The sequence below is a fragment of the Nuphar pumila genome, chromosome 4, assembly GCF_984573655.1.
Source record: "Nuphar pumila chromosome 4, dmNupPumi1.hap1.1, whole genome shotgun sequence".
Taxonomy (NCBI): domain Eukaryota; kingdom Viridiplantae; phylum Streptophyta; class Magnoliopsida; order Nymphaeales; family Nymphaeaceae; genus Nuphar; species Nuphar pumila.
In genome coordinates this window covers 112,365,743-112,384,123 of record NC_143252.1, presented here as the reverse complement: position 1 = coordinate 112,384,123, position 18,381 = coordinate 112,365,743, and the positions used below count along the sequence as shown (strand labels likewise).

Below are 18,381 nucleotides of genomic sequence, written 5' to 3'. Positions count from 1 at the left end.
GAGTTGTGTGTGTCCATGGGTCTATGGGAGCATTCAAACTTACCCTATAGGTGCATTTGAATCCCTCAAACGTTGTCACCAAGGGATCTCATATCAGAGATCCTCGATCCAATGATCTCTAGTCCAAATGCTCCTGCACTCAACCCTCCACCCCTCCTATCATATCACAGATCCATGGATTTGAGAGGCAAATAGCCAAAAATGAGGATCTAATATTGATGCAAAGACCAGAAAGATTGCTATTGAACCCAACAAAAATCGGCACCCTAACAGTTACGAAACTAGAAAACTAGGAAAACAAGAAAATTAATAGAAAATACATAAAAATAACTAAAAATTACAAATAATTCATTCATCAAGTTCTCTTTGTGTTTCTCTACAATGAATATTTATAACGATAAAAGAAAAACTTTGAAAACGCTAATCTTGCTATGGATCTTAGATAGTTCTTATATCAAACAAGATCCAAAATATGACCCTAAACTAAGTTCCAAACTAGATAATTAAAAAACATAAATTATTACCCCTTTAACCTATTAGTGTCTCGCTCTTGCTCCTACATCATTCTCTCCGGATTAGAGAAGACTCGTCCTCGAGTCTGAATCATGCGCTTGCACTTTCTCTCCGCCAACATGAACTATCCATCAAGTGCAACTATCCATAATTGATGCAAATACATCACATGTAGAAGATAGGATCCAACCCGATAAAGGATTGATCACGAGGAATGCTGATCTTCCTTATGCATGATTGGTGTAGAAAGATAGCAAATGGGTCTACAAAGTAATATTTGGGTAAAGTCGAAGAGATACAAATGAAGATCTATTAGGATCCAAATAAAATCAATTGGATCCAAATTAACTTTTATTAGACCTAAATGGGCTTAAGTTGATCCTAGATCAAATGAAAAGGATTTGTTACACAAGTGGGTTGTGTTTGATGTATTGAAACAGAAATTTTGGGTATGAGTTTGATTTGAAAAAAACCCAAAATCAAACCCAGTTACAAGAGAGTTTTCTTAGGTCGAGTTTGAATTCAGATCGACAGAACTTGCCCATGAAATGACCCTAGATGGTAATGGGCCTAGACTTGTCTGGAGGCCCAGAACCTCCTCACAGATGATACAGGGAGGAACTGGTCCTTCTACCTGTCTTATCGTAGAGGGGGTTTCTACCCACGCTAGGGCAAGAGATGCTCCCCTGACACCGACTGGGCAGGATCAAGGGAGGGGCCTCCGGCCTCCGACTAGCCACCCCGCCGGTGAGAGAGCACCGACGGGTGGCGTCCGGTGGTGTTTCCGCTAGCGGCCTATAATGCAGTGGCTGCCAGTTTGGGATACCGATAGGCGATAGTGAGTTATGGCCACCGTCGGCCACTCAGTTGGTCGAGATATACAGGCATGTAGTTGTTGATCAAGTTTTTGCCGACGGTGGACTCGCCGGTGGTCATCTGTGGTGGCTGCAAGATTTGAAAGCCGATTGTCGATGACAGCGTGGGTCGGGCCCACCGGTGATCTTTGAAGCCTGATGCTTTTCTTATTGATCCACCCACCCTGATTAAACAGCAGGTAGACAAGCCATTTTGGCATGTCCTTGGTGACACAAGCAAATGCGTTGGAACACGTGGACATCGTCACTGGCACATACAATACAAATGATATTTTAATATTATTATTTTTAATATTTTAAAGTTTATTTTAATAAAAATAAATTTTTAACATTATTAGTCAAAAAGTAAGTTCTTTATTGACTAAAAAATACTAGTGTCCTCGTGTCTTATTTTTGAAAAATGTTTCGAACTCGCTCCTTGTGTCTACGTGTCTTTGTGACATGCCGAGCCTATCTATACGACCCACTATCTTCCGATGAAACTATTGCGGCATACGCATAGCGTGTGAGTCTCTCTCTCTCTCTCTCTCTCTCTCTCTCTCTCCATTTACGTCGTTTCTTCCTCTTTGCGGGCTCCGGGAGCCTTAGAGAAGATATAGGCGGAGATCGTCTCCGCCAGAATTCTGTCGCCCTATCTTTTGCTGATTTTTCGTCGGATTGAAGATGAATATATTCAGGTTAGCGGGCGATATGACGCATCTCATGAGCGTCCTCGTCTTGCTCCTCAAGATCCATACCATCAAATCTTGTGCAGGTACGTTTTTTTATCTTGTTGTGTGTTTTTTGGTTGAATTGTTGGAATTACGCCGAGATCTGGAAGAATGCGTGCCTGAGGTTCGGCACATTCAGCTTTTGGATGGGTTTCGTTCGACGAATCAGCGAGATCTGTGCGAATTTGGTGCCTGATCTTGCAAATTTTGGTTCTTGATGCCGAAATCGTCGTAATTGTGTATCTACGTCGATTTTGATGGCAAGGGATTTGTTTTATTGTTCTCGTATTCAAAATGAGGGAATTTTAGTAACGATTTTTTTGTGAATTTCTAGTCCTTACAGTACAGGGGGAGGTGAAAGTAAGAGATTTGATCATACTGACCTCAACTGCGTCTCGTTTTCGTAGTTCTGGGGATTGGTGCATGGGGTCTGTTGTAGATGTGCTCGTTGAGAATGAGATATGCTCTAGATACACTGCCGGCGAAGAATTAGAAGATGCTTTCTTTAAGTCCTAATCGGGTTTTATATGAATAATCAACGTTGCATTGGGAGATTTAGTATTAGAGCTTGTAAATTGCTAATACATGCAATATAGGCAAAATGATGACCTGGATGGTCCAATATTCGCTCCTGTAAACTTTTACAGATGATTGGAACACAAAATTCTTCTGTGAATAGGTCGCCTTGTTGATTTGATTGATACTAATCGGATCTGTCATCTTATCGACAATGACATCTACTATATGGTTTGGATGTAGATTTAGTTATTCTGTTCTACGTAGTAGGATTCTCCATTTTACTCCTGTAAAGTATCCCCTTATACACGGCATTCGGGGAAACTCCATAAACGTTGCAGTATCCTGGCATCTACAGCCGTATCCTTGTGACACAGTTTATGTTTTAATCAGCTTTTACCCACCTGTCTTTGTAAGTCTTCTTCATCTTTGTTGTAGGTTAGATTTGTTTCTGTTGTAGAGACAGTTTGTTTTGGGTTCATGAGTTTTTTCAGTTGGTTGTTTTCCAATCTGGTAATGTGATTGGCAGCCAGAAAGACGACTCTTGAGTCATGATAATCTGAAATAGCCTTTGGAATAGTAGCAGTCAATTGGGCATGACACTGAGACGGCCTTGAGCTTGCGTGATTGAAGGATAGGGTTCAGTTGTCGAATGAAAACATGGTTGTGTCTGGAAACAGGTTTCAATAGCAAATGGCCTTGTGTGCAAGTCCATGAGTCGGCCCCCACTAGGCCGACCTTTCCCCCCCCAAACTGATGGGTCGTTTTGAGCACACTCTCTGCTGGGGTCTAGCTACCAAGAGACTTGAGCTTGGTCTCTTCTGCAATAAGCTCACCCAATGTCTGTACCAGAGTAGGGAGAAATGACCAATAAAAAATATTGTTGTGCACACTAACAAATTTGGGACGGAACACCATTAGAAAATCAATTACTTGTTTTTGGTTTCTGGCCTCTATATCCCGAATCTTGCATTCAACACACTCATTACATTTATCACTTCATAATTGTCAACGACTCAACATAGTTGTCAAGCCATCTGATGCTTGCTGAAATTGAGCGTAAAAGTCTTGAATGGACCCATTCCCCTGCCTGAGAGACTTCAACTCTTGTTCTAATTGGTATCTCTTTGCCCAATTAGATTACTCATACACTTGCTTCAAATATGCCCAAGCATCCTTCGCATTTTCATACTTCATGATATTCACTGAAATGTTATGCTCCACTGAGCCCAAGAGCCATGACTTCACTTTGTCGCTGTCCCTCTCCCATTGTACTATGCTTGTCTCATAGTTAGCATCTTCTTTCTTGGGCTTGGCTTTGGTGACATCCAAGAACCCAATGTATAACACATCAACATGCTGACCCAAGCACAAACAAAGGCAGATGATAGCAAGAATACCCTATTTCAGTTTACCGTCACATGCATAGAGCACTAAACTTCTTCATAGCACACCTAATGTGCTTATTTTTATCACAAAACCACCTACATCACACTTCTAACAAAAAAAGGCCCTCAAGGATACCTGACAGAGGTATCTGGACACTGTTCACGCCTATAAATAGCAAATCCAAGAAAATGTCCAGAAATTTCAATATAATCCTGATGATGCTGACTGGTTCTTGATTCTAAATCTCTATAAAATCAACAACTACTATGTTGTTACCTCAGATTGCTGAAAACAAAAAGTCTGTATAGAGGCTGCTGACATCACCTTCCTTGCACGAGCACACTGTTGCAGCACCCTTAGATGACTGAATGAAGGTTGATCAGTCTTTCACACTGATTTTAGTCCTCCCTTCTTGGCTCTGTTACCATATGGAAGCCAAAGAAAGGAGAGGAAGATAGCTCAAGAACGAAAAGAGACACAATGAGAAAACCCTTGCTTCATTAGTTTGCAAAATGAGAGAGCAATACAACTTAAGGGTGACACCCCTCTTAGTTACACGACAAGACAAAATTAGTTGACTACCTTAACTTTCTACAAAAATGCAAAACTACCCCTCATAAACAATCATATGTACAAACATGAGTGAGGCTAGCATAAAAGGCTAAGAATACATATGGTACAACCCCATATTACCTACACTTCTCAACACAATATACATTTAATTCCAATGTTCATGCAAGGTGCTGCATTTTCAATGCATTGCAAATGATCCCATGTTGCTCTTGTAATTAACTCTGTTGTATTCATCCTTGGTATATATTTTCTTTTATTTGAATTCATATACTTGTGTTTCTGTCAGAAAACTAAGTAGGTTTCCTCGAATTTTTGTCACGAACTTAGCTTGGGTTATCTTCTCACAGAACCACTCACTGGTAGTTTGCACTTAGCAGCTGTGTTTGGGCATATAAATAGAGAAAAGGCTCCTTTTGCACTCAGAAGTCAGAACTTCTGGATGTTCATTGTTTTACTGCATGATGTATCTAGCCCTTTTTATTTATATGTGCTAATCAATACAGTCTGAAATTTGCTTTTACATGCCTAATGTATAAGGTACTTTTTATGTGCAGGTATATCTTTGAAGACACAAGAGCTCTATTTTCTGGTTTTTGCTACTCGATACTTGGATATATTTACAGATTACTTCTCTCTGTATAATACGGTGATGAAGTTGATTTTTCTGGGGAGCTCATTTTTAATTGTTTGGTACATGAGGCACCACAAGATTGTCCGAAGATCTTATGATAAAGATCAAGATACCTTTCGCCATTTTTTCCTCATCTTGCCATGCTTTATTTTGGCCCTTCTCATTAATGAGAATTTTACTTTCAAGGAGGTACTTTGACTCTTTTCTATTATGACCCCTTGGTCAATGCCTGTCAAAGGAAACTTTGTCATTTTTTCTGTGTAGCTTACCTTTGTGCTTGAGGCAAGTTGCTTCATCGTAACCATAGATGAAAGATGTCATCAACAAGCTTAAATTTTAGTTTATACTTTATGATTTGCTTCTATTTCTCATTTATTGTATTAATTTCTAAGCAATAATCATAACAGGTAATGTGGGCTTTCTCCTTGTATTTAGAAGCTGTTGCCATACTCCCTCAGTTGGTATTGCTGCAAAGAACTCGAAACATTGACAATTTGACTGGACAATATGTTTTCCTTCTTGGGTGAGCTTTTATACCTAGTGTACTGAACACCAATTTAAGCATTATTTGATCAGTGAGATGCATCTGACAAGACACTTAATGTTTTCCTTCTTCTGTGAACTTCTTCCATGCATGATTAAGACGAGGTTGCCTTGCACTTTTCTTTCTAGCTTGCTTTATGTATTGTCCTATCTCCTCTGCATCCTTGGAGTTGGTGTGATTCCTTTTCTTACCCATTGATACAGTTGCTTGGTTGAGAAGGTTGCTTAAGTTCTTTGAGTGGGGCATAAGTATGGGATGTTGGTGCAGGTTGTTTCCTTTGTAACATTCTGTGTACATCGGTGAACATGTATATCATCCTTGATCCCACATTCTCTGACTGTTACATGCATGTTGATGCATAACCAAATAACAAATTTTCCTAGTGTGTACAATCGATCAATGTTTAGTTGAGATTCATGTGTTATTAACAAATGTTATCTTATTATTTTGAATTCTTAATCACATGATTAAAGATAGCTATGATAGTATCTAAAGAGTCGATAACCTCTCTTGAAATTGCAATTACCATCATATCATGCTTAATGAAACTATATGCTTGCAGACAGGTAGACTTGCACCACAATTTTGGTGGCAATGAGCAGAATCTCATATACTCGTGCACTTTAAGTAAATTGTACCACATAGATGGGTTTGTCGCGATTCTTTTGCCACTTAGCATGCTTAGCGCCAAACATTAGTAGGCAAAGATTGTATTGCTCAGATTGCATACAAAGGTAGCTATGAAGGAAAAGAGTCTTCACACACACACACACACACACACACACACACACACACACACACACACACACACACATATATATATATATATATATATATAGAGAGAGAGAGAGAGAGAGAGAAAATGGGGATTGTGCTGCCACCTTTTTTGTTACATCACCGTTAGGACCCTTCAAAAATTGTAGTTTTAAGTGTTTTACGCTAGATCTGAACCATTAGATGTGTTTATTCAATAGAAAACATGTTTTTTATTAATCATCTTTATGCTCAAATGTATGTTTTAGAGAGGTGAAAAAAATCAATGGTTGATATTGTACTAAAATTTGATGATAAAATATTCATATTTTTACATTAAATCAATTTGAAACGAAGTTTGCTTCTTAATAAATAAACAATGATAAACACATCTAAGAGTTTAGATCTAGCATAAAACACATAAAACTACAATTTTTGGAGGGTCCTAACGGTGACCTAACAAGAAAGAGGAATGAAAGCCTACCCAACAGAAAATCTCCCAAACCTACCACTAAGAAACATTTATCAGATTTTTGATGTTTTTGGAAATTCTGGCCTTACAGATGTGTTCAGCATGATTGATTTACCAGAAATCGACACTTGGATCATGCATTTTGGATGGAAAAAATGGTATTTGGAGCCTCCAAAATTTATGAAATTATAGGCCGTTGATTTTTGACACCTTATAAAAACATATCCATGCATCGGAATCAAATGCTGCAAGAACTGATTCCTATAAAAACAAGTGCATGGATCACATCTATAAGGTCAGAATTTCGAAAAAATACCGAAAATCCAATAAATGTTTCTTAGTGGGTAGGTTGGGAGGTTTTCTATTGGGTAGGTTTTCATTCCCATATATATATATATATATATATAACATTTGTAGTTCCGTTGGGCTTGTAAGTGTCATGCCATGTTGACATGGGTGCTGGTACCGAGTGGTTCTGCTTATGGGTCAATTGGGTTTTGGATCTTCACCAATTTATTTTATTCATTTTATGATCCAATCAACCTGTGGGCAATGTGCGGGTTCAAAAGTATCCAATATTAGCTATATATTTTTTTATTATTTACTGTTACACATTTTATGGTTCGAATGAGATAGCTCAATAGTAAAAATATCAAGTGCGAACAAACAACTTTTTTATCTGGTGATTTTGTCTACAACAACAACTACGACTTCATCCCAAAATAATTGGGGTCGGCGATATGAACCAAAAAAGAAAATCATTCTGGGTCTTCCACATGAATCCTTCTCCTCCAATCATTTTTATCCAATGCCATGTCCTCGGTGAGGTTCAAAGCATTCATATCCTTTCATATCATCTCCATCCAAGTCTTCTTAGGCCTACCCCGACCTCTTTTAACTAATATATTTTCCCATTTCTCCATCCTTCTAACTGGAGCATCCTGGGGACAATGGATTTTGAAAACATGCTGACATTATTGGAATGCCTTCCCGTGGACATCTATCTTGGTGAGTTTCACATCTACAGTCTTTTGCTATCATAATAAGATATGGAATAATGATTCATTATTTGGTTGACCAGTGGGCCCAATAGCACTTAAGGCACCCTTGGGGAACAATCTGTATTTTGGGTTAAACGACCTATTCATCAAATTTGAATTTGAAGAACAATTCTGCTCTATATTCAATGTTCAGGCTAGACCATCTTGTTAACATCGGTATTGTGAAAGAAAGAGTCCAGAGAATTCTTGTCTTTTTGCTGTTCTCCTGTCTAAGATTAATAATACACGACCATGGGTTAACAAAGCTATATTTATTTCCAGTTAATGTACATCAAAGAATGTCAGATTAAGACCAGAGGTTCACAAGCATAAGCTGTTTTCATGCTATATAGATATAAGTAAAATGAACAGTCATGTCAGAAAGTTTGGTCATGTATAGAAGAATAACACACTACAGGTACAGAAACGCACAAGTTTACTTGGGTGTTTCCCCATAAGGAGAGTTGGTGATTATTATGTTACACTTGATAACAAAGCCAAGGTTTAATCTTTGACAACAAATGCTACTAAAGGCTTATCATTAAGTGCGGATGAATGGCAGCTGTAGGCGTGGTCACTATTAGATGATGTTGAAGAAGGATATGATAAGGCTCAAGGATGCAGTTCAAGGCCTTTTTTTGTGCACATATCTTGAGTGATACTATGTTATTATGATGTATTATGATTTTGACGCTCTCCTAAACGCCTCAATTTTCATGTGTTTTATGCAGTGGTTACAGAGCTCTATACATTCTCAACTGGATCTATCGCTATTTCACAGAAAAGCACTATGTGCACTGGATAAGTATTGCCGCTCTTAAGATTCTTATAAATTTTCAAATTTTAATTGATTTTGTCTTTCTCATCTACATTTTGGCAATCATCCTTCCCTGCAGCTTGGATATCTGGACTTGTCCAGACAGTACTTTACGCAGACTTTTTCTATTATTACTTGCGGAGGTATGTCTTTGGTTTCGCTATCTGCTGCTACCCATGTCAAATGCCAGTAGTTTGATCTTACAGGTTGTGATCTTCCCTCGTCTCTTTTGTGCTTCCAGCTGGAAGAATAATGTCAAGTTTGAATTACCAGCCTGACTCGGTTTTCGCAACCATTCTCGTGGTGGCAATGAAAAAAACAGTAGCAAACATGCTGTCTGCTGCAGGTGTAGTTTAGCACTCATTCTTTTTTCATTCATATTTACCCGTTCTGGCTTCTCTGCTTGGTTTATTGGATCAAAGAATCATCGTGTCCCTTAAGGGGAAAGCTCCATTAGGGAGCAAAGCGGAGGGCCATTTTCTTGGGAAAGAAAACTCACTGATTTAGAGCCAAGTTTGATTGTTTTAGTTGAAGGCAAGATGTTATAGTTGTCAGATTTGTGAAGCCTAGGCATTCAAAAACTGGAAAGGGTATGTAAAAACGTCCACCTCTGTTTTAATATGTATCTTTGCTTTCATTATCTTAACAAGGAGCGTGCATACTTTTTTTTTCCATGGACAAGAGTCATTTTTATTTGGCCTTTTACTATCGTCTTTGTGTTTCTTGAGCTTTGCACTTCATGAAGTTACCACCTCCTTTCCTCTCTAGCTTTCGATTTCGTGCAGTTCTGAACCGCTACTCACTGTGGTCTACAGACTTTAGATTAATTGAAATTTCGATGAGAGAGAGAAAGTTTTTAGTAGAGTAGGGGAACAGGATTTTGGATGGCGTTAAATCGAGCACTGTGGTAAGAAGCAAAAAACACTAAAAATGGCGTCTGGGAGAATTGGACTCAATTTAACAATTTTTTGATAATTGAAATTGTTCAAGAGGAGAATTGGGGAGAAATGGCAGTGAGAGGGAGTTGTCAAATGCCAAAATCTTTTTTTTTCTTATTTGATGTACTTCACAACGAGATAATTGTACATCCTTTCAACAATAAAGGGCGATTTTTTTTTCCAACAGTCAGCAATCTGATACTCATAAAACATTCACTTCTATTCTCTCAATTCCATCTGTCATCCCCATATACTTTTGTTTTAAGGGCAAGTTGGGGTTAGGCAGACCCCCACCAGTTATTACTCAATCGTACCGGGTTTTGAACCTGCAACGTCCCACCACAGGAAGACGTAAACTGACAGCTCGTACCAACCACTGGGCCGGAGCCCACGTTGGTGTCTAAGTCATTCCTACAAAAGTTGCCTTCTAAAACGTGCACCACAAACAAACCCGCCCCGTAAAAAGTGAACCACAAACGACACCCCCCCAAAAAAAGGGCTGGCCTTGACCACTAGACGGGTGGTCAGGGTTCCATTCTCATGGGCATCACTATTTTGCATATTGCCGAAGCATGATGTCTCCCTGAAGGCGGGGGGTGCGCCCCGGTTTCACATCACCAGAGAAGCAACCTAGGCTGGCAGGGTTGACCAGTACTACTAGGACTCTTACTCCGGGACTGGGTTTCGCCAGTTCTCATCGAGGAAAAAATAAAAAGTACCCCCCCCCCCCAACACGTACTCTAAGGCTGTACAGCGACCCAGGTTATTCAATTTTGAAGTTGACAATGGGTGGGGAAATTCACGAGAGAAAAATAATGTTGGGAAAAATTCTCATGACTTGTTTTTGAGACACACAAAGCGGTTAAGAAATTATTTTCGATTAGCCATTTGGACCATGATTCTTTTGGAATCGCCAAGAGAAACTTTTAAATGTTTGGGCCTGTAAAATTAGCAACTATATAATGTTATTGCCAAGGATAGATAACATGTACCACTGAACCAGCCACCCTAATTGCAAGGCGCATATATTTTTCAAAATCAAAAAACAAAGCGAACAGCAGTTAAAGGCACACCAAGCCCTTCAGTGCTTTCAGCAAAAAGCCAAGAGCGCCAAAGAGAGTCACTTGCATATGGAGTCATACAGGAAATCCTTTACACAAAAGTCACCATGGATAATAACAAGAATGGAGAGTAGAGTTGATGGCATCCACTCAATGGATGCTGATTCCGCGACCCCCGGTTTGGTGCAGCATTGCATCTATTTCATCCCCATCCTCCATCTCAAGCTGCAATTTGCATTATGTAGAGTCTTAATCGCTAATAACAGCTAAAATGCAAGTAGAAATCATAGTTACAAATGTCATTCTTGAGATTTTCTTGGCAAGGGAAAACTCCAAGTTTTAAAAAAAAAATAGAAACCCATCAGGAAGAATAAAAATAGGTAATAAACTGAATATTTATTCAATTTATCACAATACATTCACCAAAATATAAATATATCACCAATACCGGTGACTATGGAACAGAACTGTATAATAAAAATAAGCAAAATATAAAGGGTGGGCATCAGACCGGCCCGGTTCTTAACGGGCTCAGGCTTGAAGAGAAGCCCATGGCCTGGCCCATTGGCCCAATATGAAGCAGGCCGGGTCCAGCCCAGCAGGCCCGAGCTGGCCAAGACCCATTTATAGGTTGTTTTTTAATAAAATTAATACATTAATTCTTAAAATACAAAAAAAATGAATTAAATGAAAAATATATATAATTCAAAAATAACACAACATTTAAAAGCCTTTTTGTATCATGCCATGATATTTCCAAAATAAGAGATATACAGTTTGAAATGGATTCAACCATGGGTTTTATGTTATGGATGCATAAACCACATTCACCCATGTTATTATGATGCTCAGAAATTTCCGCAAAGGACAGAACAACATGCACTGAGTTAACATATTATCTTATGTATTATGATATGAGTTAACATATTATCTTATGTATTATGATATGATGCTACACCACGTAAGAAAGGCTAATAGTAATAATTAACAAATAGCAAGTTATCATGCAACTAATTAGGTAAGTAGTAATAATTAACAAATAGCAAGTTCTCATGCAACTAATTAGGTGAGTAGTAATAATTAACAAATAGCAAGTTCTCATGCAACTAATTAGGTAAATAGTAATACTTATCCAAGTTACCATGTAATAAAAATTATATTATTAAAAAATTAATAAATAACTCAAGCTCATGGGGCCATGAGCCAGGGCCTATAATCATGGCCCATCGCCCAGCCCATTGCCCACCCCTACATGCAGGAGAAGAGAGACGACAGCCAAAAGTCACAACCTTTGTTTCATGAATACGCCCCTCCCCCACCAATATTCACAAGGAATCATCTGAAAATGTTGGCCGACCATTTTCCTCACCCTAACTGGAAAGCAGATGCAAAACTAGAATAAATTACCTCATCAGGGGTCTGTTCACCCCGCAGCCTACGCCCATCGAATAAGAATGCAATGGAGTTGAAGTCCACAGATTGGCGGTCACAGTATGCATTCATGAGTTTCCGCAGCTGAGTGCTGCGCTTTATCCTGAAAAACACTTCATTGCCATCCTATAAAATGAAAGTTTTAGCAGGTTTAGAACCGTTTCATCAAATTTCCTTGACATTTAGCTTCACAGCTTTATTTATAAATTGCAAACAGCATATACCAAAACAGAGGGAGCTAATGGTTTATACTGCAAAAGAGTTGCAAAAGAATTTCAAATATGAGATTACAAGGTTAAGCTTAAGCATCAAATGCTGGGATGTAAATGCTGTCAGGCAGAGATTCCATAACTAAAGGATTCTGCAGGAACCAAACAAGAACTCTTTTAGCCATGCAGATGCAACCATCAAGCATAAAAATTAAGTGAATTGAACACTTTGCATAGTAGTCATTTACCAAGCAACAAATCCTTATGCGTGGAAAGGACAACCCTGATTGAAAATAGAGAGAACACAAGATTGAGTTCAAGAGCACCCACATGATGTTCCAACTTTCTTCCCAGGTCATATCAACAAAACCAAATAAAGAACACATAATGTTAACTGATGGAAGTTCTCATTAAGCACTCAAGCTGCCATCAAGCAGCACTAGAGCCACCATTGCCAGATAAGTCTCTATCTAGAGTGTCTTTTGAGTTTGGAAAGAGCAAGAATTGATTCCCAGATACAATTGAGAATTATATCTGGCCAGGCTGATCAAAAAAGCAGTTGAAACTCTGTCAGAACCATAGTATGTGCTCGGTCATCTCCTCCTTACTGTTACAAAGATAAGAGATGCTAGCAAGATGCACCCTTTTCTTTTTTAGACTATTTCGTGTTTAACCTTGTCAAGTGAGTCTATGCAGGCAAATGACTTGGCCCTCTACAAGGGCGACTCTACCCAGGCTTGTAACTCCAACAGGCTTATTTTCTAGTCTTTTGATTGTTATATTCTAGTTACCTTTTTTTGAAAAGGTGGTTTGATCTATTGTCAAAATCTAGCTTGGTGGCTTGCATGCTACAGAGGAATGAATGAAATGAGATGGTTCAGAGGAATTATTTCTAATATCTCAGCATTAAACCAACTTAGAGGGATGTTCTTCCTTTCACCACAAAGAAATGGCCTAACTCCACGTACATGGAGAAAACGCGTCCTGCAAAACTGTTTCCCAAACCGAGAACGTAGCATCTTCGAAATTGTGGGAAACCTCTAAAAATTTCATGGGAAACCCATCTCCCATCGACTGAGTCTTGTTTCATACCACGTGGGAAACCTACTTACTTTGAATGGGAAATTCATTTTTTTATTTAGGAAACATGTTTTCCATGTGTTTCTTGCATGTTTAAGAATTTTTTTCCAATAAAAAGTTTATATACATACATGTGTTAATTATTTATTTTAAAAAACTATATTTTGTACAGATTTTTAAATTAAGAACTTAATGCATTAGATGAAATTGAGAAATTTCTAACTTTAATATAACCGCATTATTGTTCTTATTTCTTGACTCTTTCTAAACACATGTTGCAATTAAGTACTTTTTTATGATATTTAATATTCTATTAAACATAAGTTGAATATGCACTTGTTTATATAAAATATAACTAATTATAATAGTTTTAGAATTGTAATTAATAGAATCGTGTATTTTATTAAAAATGTATTAATTTTTATTTGTTATCATAATGTTAGTAAAGAAGTAAACTTTGTGTGGACTTCCAGCATATTCTCAACATTTTGCACTTTTGCTCCACACACATGCAAGCACAACATGTGTGTGTTGCGTTTCACATTTCACATTCCATTTCCCAATATGTTTCCTGTTTTCATTTCCCATCCTGGCAACCTTGCCTAAGATTGGTCTTAGGTGGATCAGCTCTCATATAATTGGCACCATAATTATGTTTTCCTGCTTTATTCATGAATTCATACACAGAGGGCCTTAATTCTCAAACCCACAATCCATTTATGAATTCATTATTGGATATACACTATAAAACATACATGCACAAAGAAGCATGTATCAGCAAAAAAATTGGCAAAAACACCACTATAAGGCACCCAAATGATCTAGAACTTGGCCATATAACATAAAACCATTTGTAGTTACATGTGCTAAATCACTAAATCAGAGCAATTTTAATGACAAGGTTTCCAACTTCCAAATGCATTCATAACAAACGAAAATAGAAAAAGGAAATCCAAAATGAAAAGGTTATCATCTGAAGAACTCAAGCATGCATATTAACAAAAATAATGTTTTGCATCCAATTTATGAAACAATTCATACTTCATCTTGATGAATCCATGCTTATCATGGACCACTATAGACACATCAAATGCACAATCATGACCAACAGACAATTCAAAAGCAACGCTCTTGCCATGTACCAAAATGAGGCAACTTGATTCAAATGTTTAGCCAACACCTACCATGCCAATCAACTTGATGCATGCAGATATCGGCATAGACAGATGTCTAATGGATGAGACGTGAAATAAATAAGTAAACCATTTTGGTTCCACAAAGGCCCATGAGGCTACAAACCCACTGCAGTCAACAACCATCAAAATCTTAATTGCATGTATTTCCACCATCTTATACAGACTAACACACAGAACATTGGGACCAAAATCATCAGAGCATTACGATGTGTGTGTAAACACACACACACACATCGTAATGATCAAAATCTAAGAAACCATTAATGGGCAAGAGACTCAACAGACATTATAAAACTTGGTTCCGCTGAATGCTTCAAGGGCTACAAGCTATGCAGCAAATATCGGCGATACTCTGCAATTTTATCATATCTTCATAAAATAAAATCCTGGATTGTCATAATAATTTCGAAGTATTGTTTTTTTAATCAGTACTAATGAATGAACAATCTTTTAAATCTCTGCATATTTTTTATGGGGCACTCTCTTTTATTTTGTTTTTTCTGTATTCCCCACAGTTCTAAATTTGCCAATATTTTTTAGAGAGTTTCTCGAGGAAATTTTTTTAATTTATCTCAAGATTTTTATGACATTTGTTTCTAAGACTGCAAGTCCATTACAACCAAAACCATCCAGACTTGATTGTGTCCATTTTGATGATCGTTATACACTAGCATGTGGAAGACATTAACACCAAAATCAGCAAGACTAGAAAAGCTACATATACAATGCAGTTCGCTAGGAATGATGACCCTTCTTGGTCTCTTCATTTGGAAGAAATAACAAAAGTTTGCAATGAGGAGAAACCCTGTCATTTGTTTATGCTACCCAAACTCTGTATCAAAGGTTAAACTACAACTCAGCCTTTGCCATAGCATTCATATGGCTTCTCCAACCTTGTACTTCAATCAAAGTTTCCAAAGGTCATGAGCCCATAAACATGTTAGATCAGACGGTGACCAAAAACATGGTTTAGGAAAATCGAGATCCCAAGCCTAGAGGCATGTTGTTCTTAAGATCACTATCTTTAGAACTTCAATCGCCCCACTTCGGGTTTCCGAAGATGCAAGAAGGGTTTGTTTGCAACCGAGTTCCCAAGATACAACTAGGCTTGGACCTCAAGAGTGTCATTGCTTAACAAGATCAGCTAATCTCCCTCACAAGTGAAATTAGTAAACCAAAACAAGAGTAAAATAATAGAAAGAGAGAAATCTTAAGAATTAAAAAATCTAATAAACCAAAAGACGAAAATGAAGAGATTTATAGACTTTAGGAAGGTCACAATTTTTGTAATAAATGAAACTAAAGGACATAAATTCAACTGATTGAAATTTGAACAAAAAATGACCCTCAACAGTCACCGCCTTTACAAATGGTCAAGAACATCCCAAACAATCCAACAATCACAACGCCTCATAAACACTATATAAATGCCTTTTAAAGTCATCCAAACAGCCAAATCAATCAAGAAACAAAAGGTCAAAGTGGCTTGGTCAAAGGTGAAAGTGTGGTCAAAGTGGACTTCGGCACCTCACATGAGTCTTGCACCACTGAGAGTGTGCAAAGTGCAAAGTAAGTCATCAAAACGCCACATTGCACCTCAAGCACCCTTGCCCACACACAAGAGCAAGCGTGCACGGACAACGCATACGTTCCCACACAAAAGCTCAGCAAAGTCCACAAGCCACCCTAACATACAAAAGGTTAGCAAAGTAAAGAATAAAGAACAAAATCTCTATTTAACCCAATAAAAAAATCTCTCTCTATCTCTTACAACATTTTCAAAGAAGTTTAGTTGGGAAGCAATAAAACACCAAAACTCTATAAAATAAGGTATATTTTGAAACGTTTTCCAACGCAACACCCATCAGAGAATATCGGTGGTTGGTCACTAGACAAACAGATGCATGGAGGACACAAGAGGAGGATCGCCCAAAACCTTATGAGAACCTATTCTTAAATAACCATACATGTCGAAGATAAATATCAGGACATAAAAGTAGGATTAGAAGTACCAGGACTAATTAAGAAGACCCAAAAGGAAAAGATCAAGCTCCTCAAGAAGCAACAGAAACCAGTGCCCATTTGAAACTACAACAAAGCTACAGAATGATAATCACGCCCATTTCCCAATAATCGAACAATATTCAGTAAAACCCAGTAAAACGAGAAGGGAAAAAACATAAAAAAATGCAACGATCAAACCGTATATACAATAAAATTGAAACTACAACAAAACGAGCACGGTTCCTTTTTTTCTAAAACATTTTGACAGCGAAAACAATCATAATCCATACTAAACCCCAATAAAATAGTTCTGAAGAAAAACAAGAACCGAAAACAACTAGATCAAACTACAAACACAGCAAGACCGAAGCTACACCAAAATAAACAACAAATCCTACGGGACTTCCATTTTCCTAACGCATCGACATGGCGAAAGCCCAGAGGATTCCTTCTTTTCTAAGGCACCGTCATATCAAACAACTATCATTCAAGCAATCAGATTACATTAGCGAGAACCCAACAAAAAGAGCTAAAGGATCGGCCCAAAAATATCGATTATCTAATCAGATATTTGGCAAGATGATAGATCGATTCATAGAGAAAGAGACTAAAAGACGGAGGGAAGGAAAATCGACGACGAACCTGACCCTTGACTTTGAGATTGATATGGGCCGATTGGTCCATCGGCTTCTTGTCTTCCTCCTGAGTCGCGGTCGTTCCAGACATGGCTGAAAACCCTAGATTGCTCCTCCTTCCTTCCCTTCCCTTCCCTCTGAAGCAGAAAGAGAGATTCCGAAGAGGAAGACCAGTGAGAGACGAAGAACGGGAGAGGGAGAGAGAGAGACGAGGGAGAAGGATGGCCCCTTTCCCCCTTTTATAGGAGGCGTCTGGCAAGGGAAAAAAATAAACGGGATTTGAATTTTCAAGCGAATCCGCCCGGGGAGCGATGCCCTTTCCGCCATTGCTTTCATCCGACGGCCAAGATTCGAAGGTTCCAATCGTGTGCTCATGACGGCGTCTAAGAAAATGGGTAGGAGCATCGCGCAGATTCATAGTTATCTGAGAGGCATCAGTCGCGATTAGGGGCGGGCATCGGGCCGGCCCGGCCCGTTTACTAACGCGCCGGGTTTTGGCCCGATTCTTAACCGGCTCGAGTTTCAAATGAAGCGCATAGCCCGGCCCATTGGCCCAACCGACTAATGTGAAGTGGGTAGAGTCCGGCCTGGCTCAATCTTAAAATGCATAAATGTTTGACCCAAATTATGAGTTAATGAGATAATACCAAGTTTTCACGCAACTAATTACGTAAACAATAATAATTAACAAATAAAAAGTTTTCATGCAACTAATGAGGTAAATAATAATAGTTATTCAAGTTAATGTGTGATAGTTAATTTTTTAATTTTTCATATTATTAAAAAATTAATAAATAACTCAGGTTCATCGGGTCAGCCCGATAGCCCATGGGCCAGCCTGAGTCACGTATATAACAGGTTGAGTTTCGGCCTGATACCTAACAGGTCCGGGCCTAAAATTATGACCCAAACCCGAACCATGGTGAGCTAGGCCGATTGCCCAACCTTAATCGTGATGAAGGGAGATCCAATTTGCACAAATTCTTTCTCAAAA

The 18,381-nt window shown here is 38.4% G+C and overlaps 2 protein-coding genes across 3 annotated transcripts; one reads left to right on the top strand and one right to left on the bottom strand.

The window, feature by feature from the left end:
• Positions 1 to 1,882: 1,882 nt before the first annotated feature.
• Positions 1,883 to 9,505, top strand: LOC149840609 (ER lumen protein-retaining receptor-like). Its single transcript, XM_090004496.1, has 6 exons — positions 1,883 to 2,142; positions 5,131 to 5,396; positions 5,615 to 5,730; positions 8,748 to 8,821; positions 8,913 to 8,976; positions 9,075 to 9,505. The coding sequence occupies exons 1-6, from the start codon at positions 2,052 to 2,054 to the stop codon at positions 9,109 to 9,111; spliced, it is 648 nt and encodes a 215-aa protein (XP_089860622.1). The 5' UTR covers positions 1,883 to 2,051; the 3' UTR covers positions 9,112 to 9,505.
• A 1,217-nt stretch (positions 9,506 to 10,722) lies between these two features.
• LOC149840608 (small ubiquitin-related modifier 1-like) lies at positions 10,723 to 17,610 on the bottom strand. Of its 2 annotated transcripts, none has more exons than XM_090003227.1 (3): positions 17,395 to 17,592; positions 12,240 to 12,389; positions 10,723 to 11,098 (listed from the first exon to the last, which is right to left on the bottom strand). In XM_090003227.1, exons 1-3 carry the CDS (start codon positions 17,476 to 17,478, stop codon positions 11,030 to 11,032), a joined length of 303 nt encoding a protein of 100 aa, XP_089859353.1. In that variant the 5' UTR covers positions 17,479 to 17,592; the 3' UTR covers positions 10,723 to 11,029. The 2 variants fall into 2 exon arrangements, with proteins under 2 accessions (XP_089859353.1, XP_089859352.1); XM_090003226.1 differs by having other exon boundaries at positions 10,761 to 11,057; positions 17,395 to 17,610.
• Positions 17,611 to 18,381: the final 771 nt, after the last annotated feature.

Bases quoted from the DNA above. Each gene is read 5' to 3' on its own strand.
- LOC149840609 (XM_090004496.1), top strand. From the start codon at position 2,052: ATGAATATATTCAGGTTAGCGGGCGATATGACGCATCTCATGAGCGTC. The intron at 5,397-5,614 runs GTACTTTGACTC...TAATCATAACAG, and splicing joins AGAATTTTACTTTCAAGGAG to GTAATGTGGGCTTTCTCCTT. The intron at 8,977-9,074 runs GTATGTCTTTGG...TTGTGCTTCCAG, and splicing joins TTCTATTATTACTTGCGGAG to CTGGAAGAATAATGTCAAGT.
- LOC149840608 (XM_090003226.1), bottom strand. From the start codon at position 17,478: ATGTCTGGAACGACCGCGACTCAGGAGGAAGACAAGAAGCCGATGGAC. The intron at 12,390-17,394 runs GTTCGTCGTCGA...TTCATTTTATAG, and splicing joins ATCTCAAAGTCAAGGGTCAG to GATGGCAATGAAGTGTTTTT. The intron at 11,058-12,239 runs GTAATTTATTCT...TGCAAATTGCAG, and splicing joins GTGAACAGACCCCTGATGAG to CTTGAGATGGAGGATGGGGA.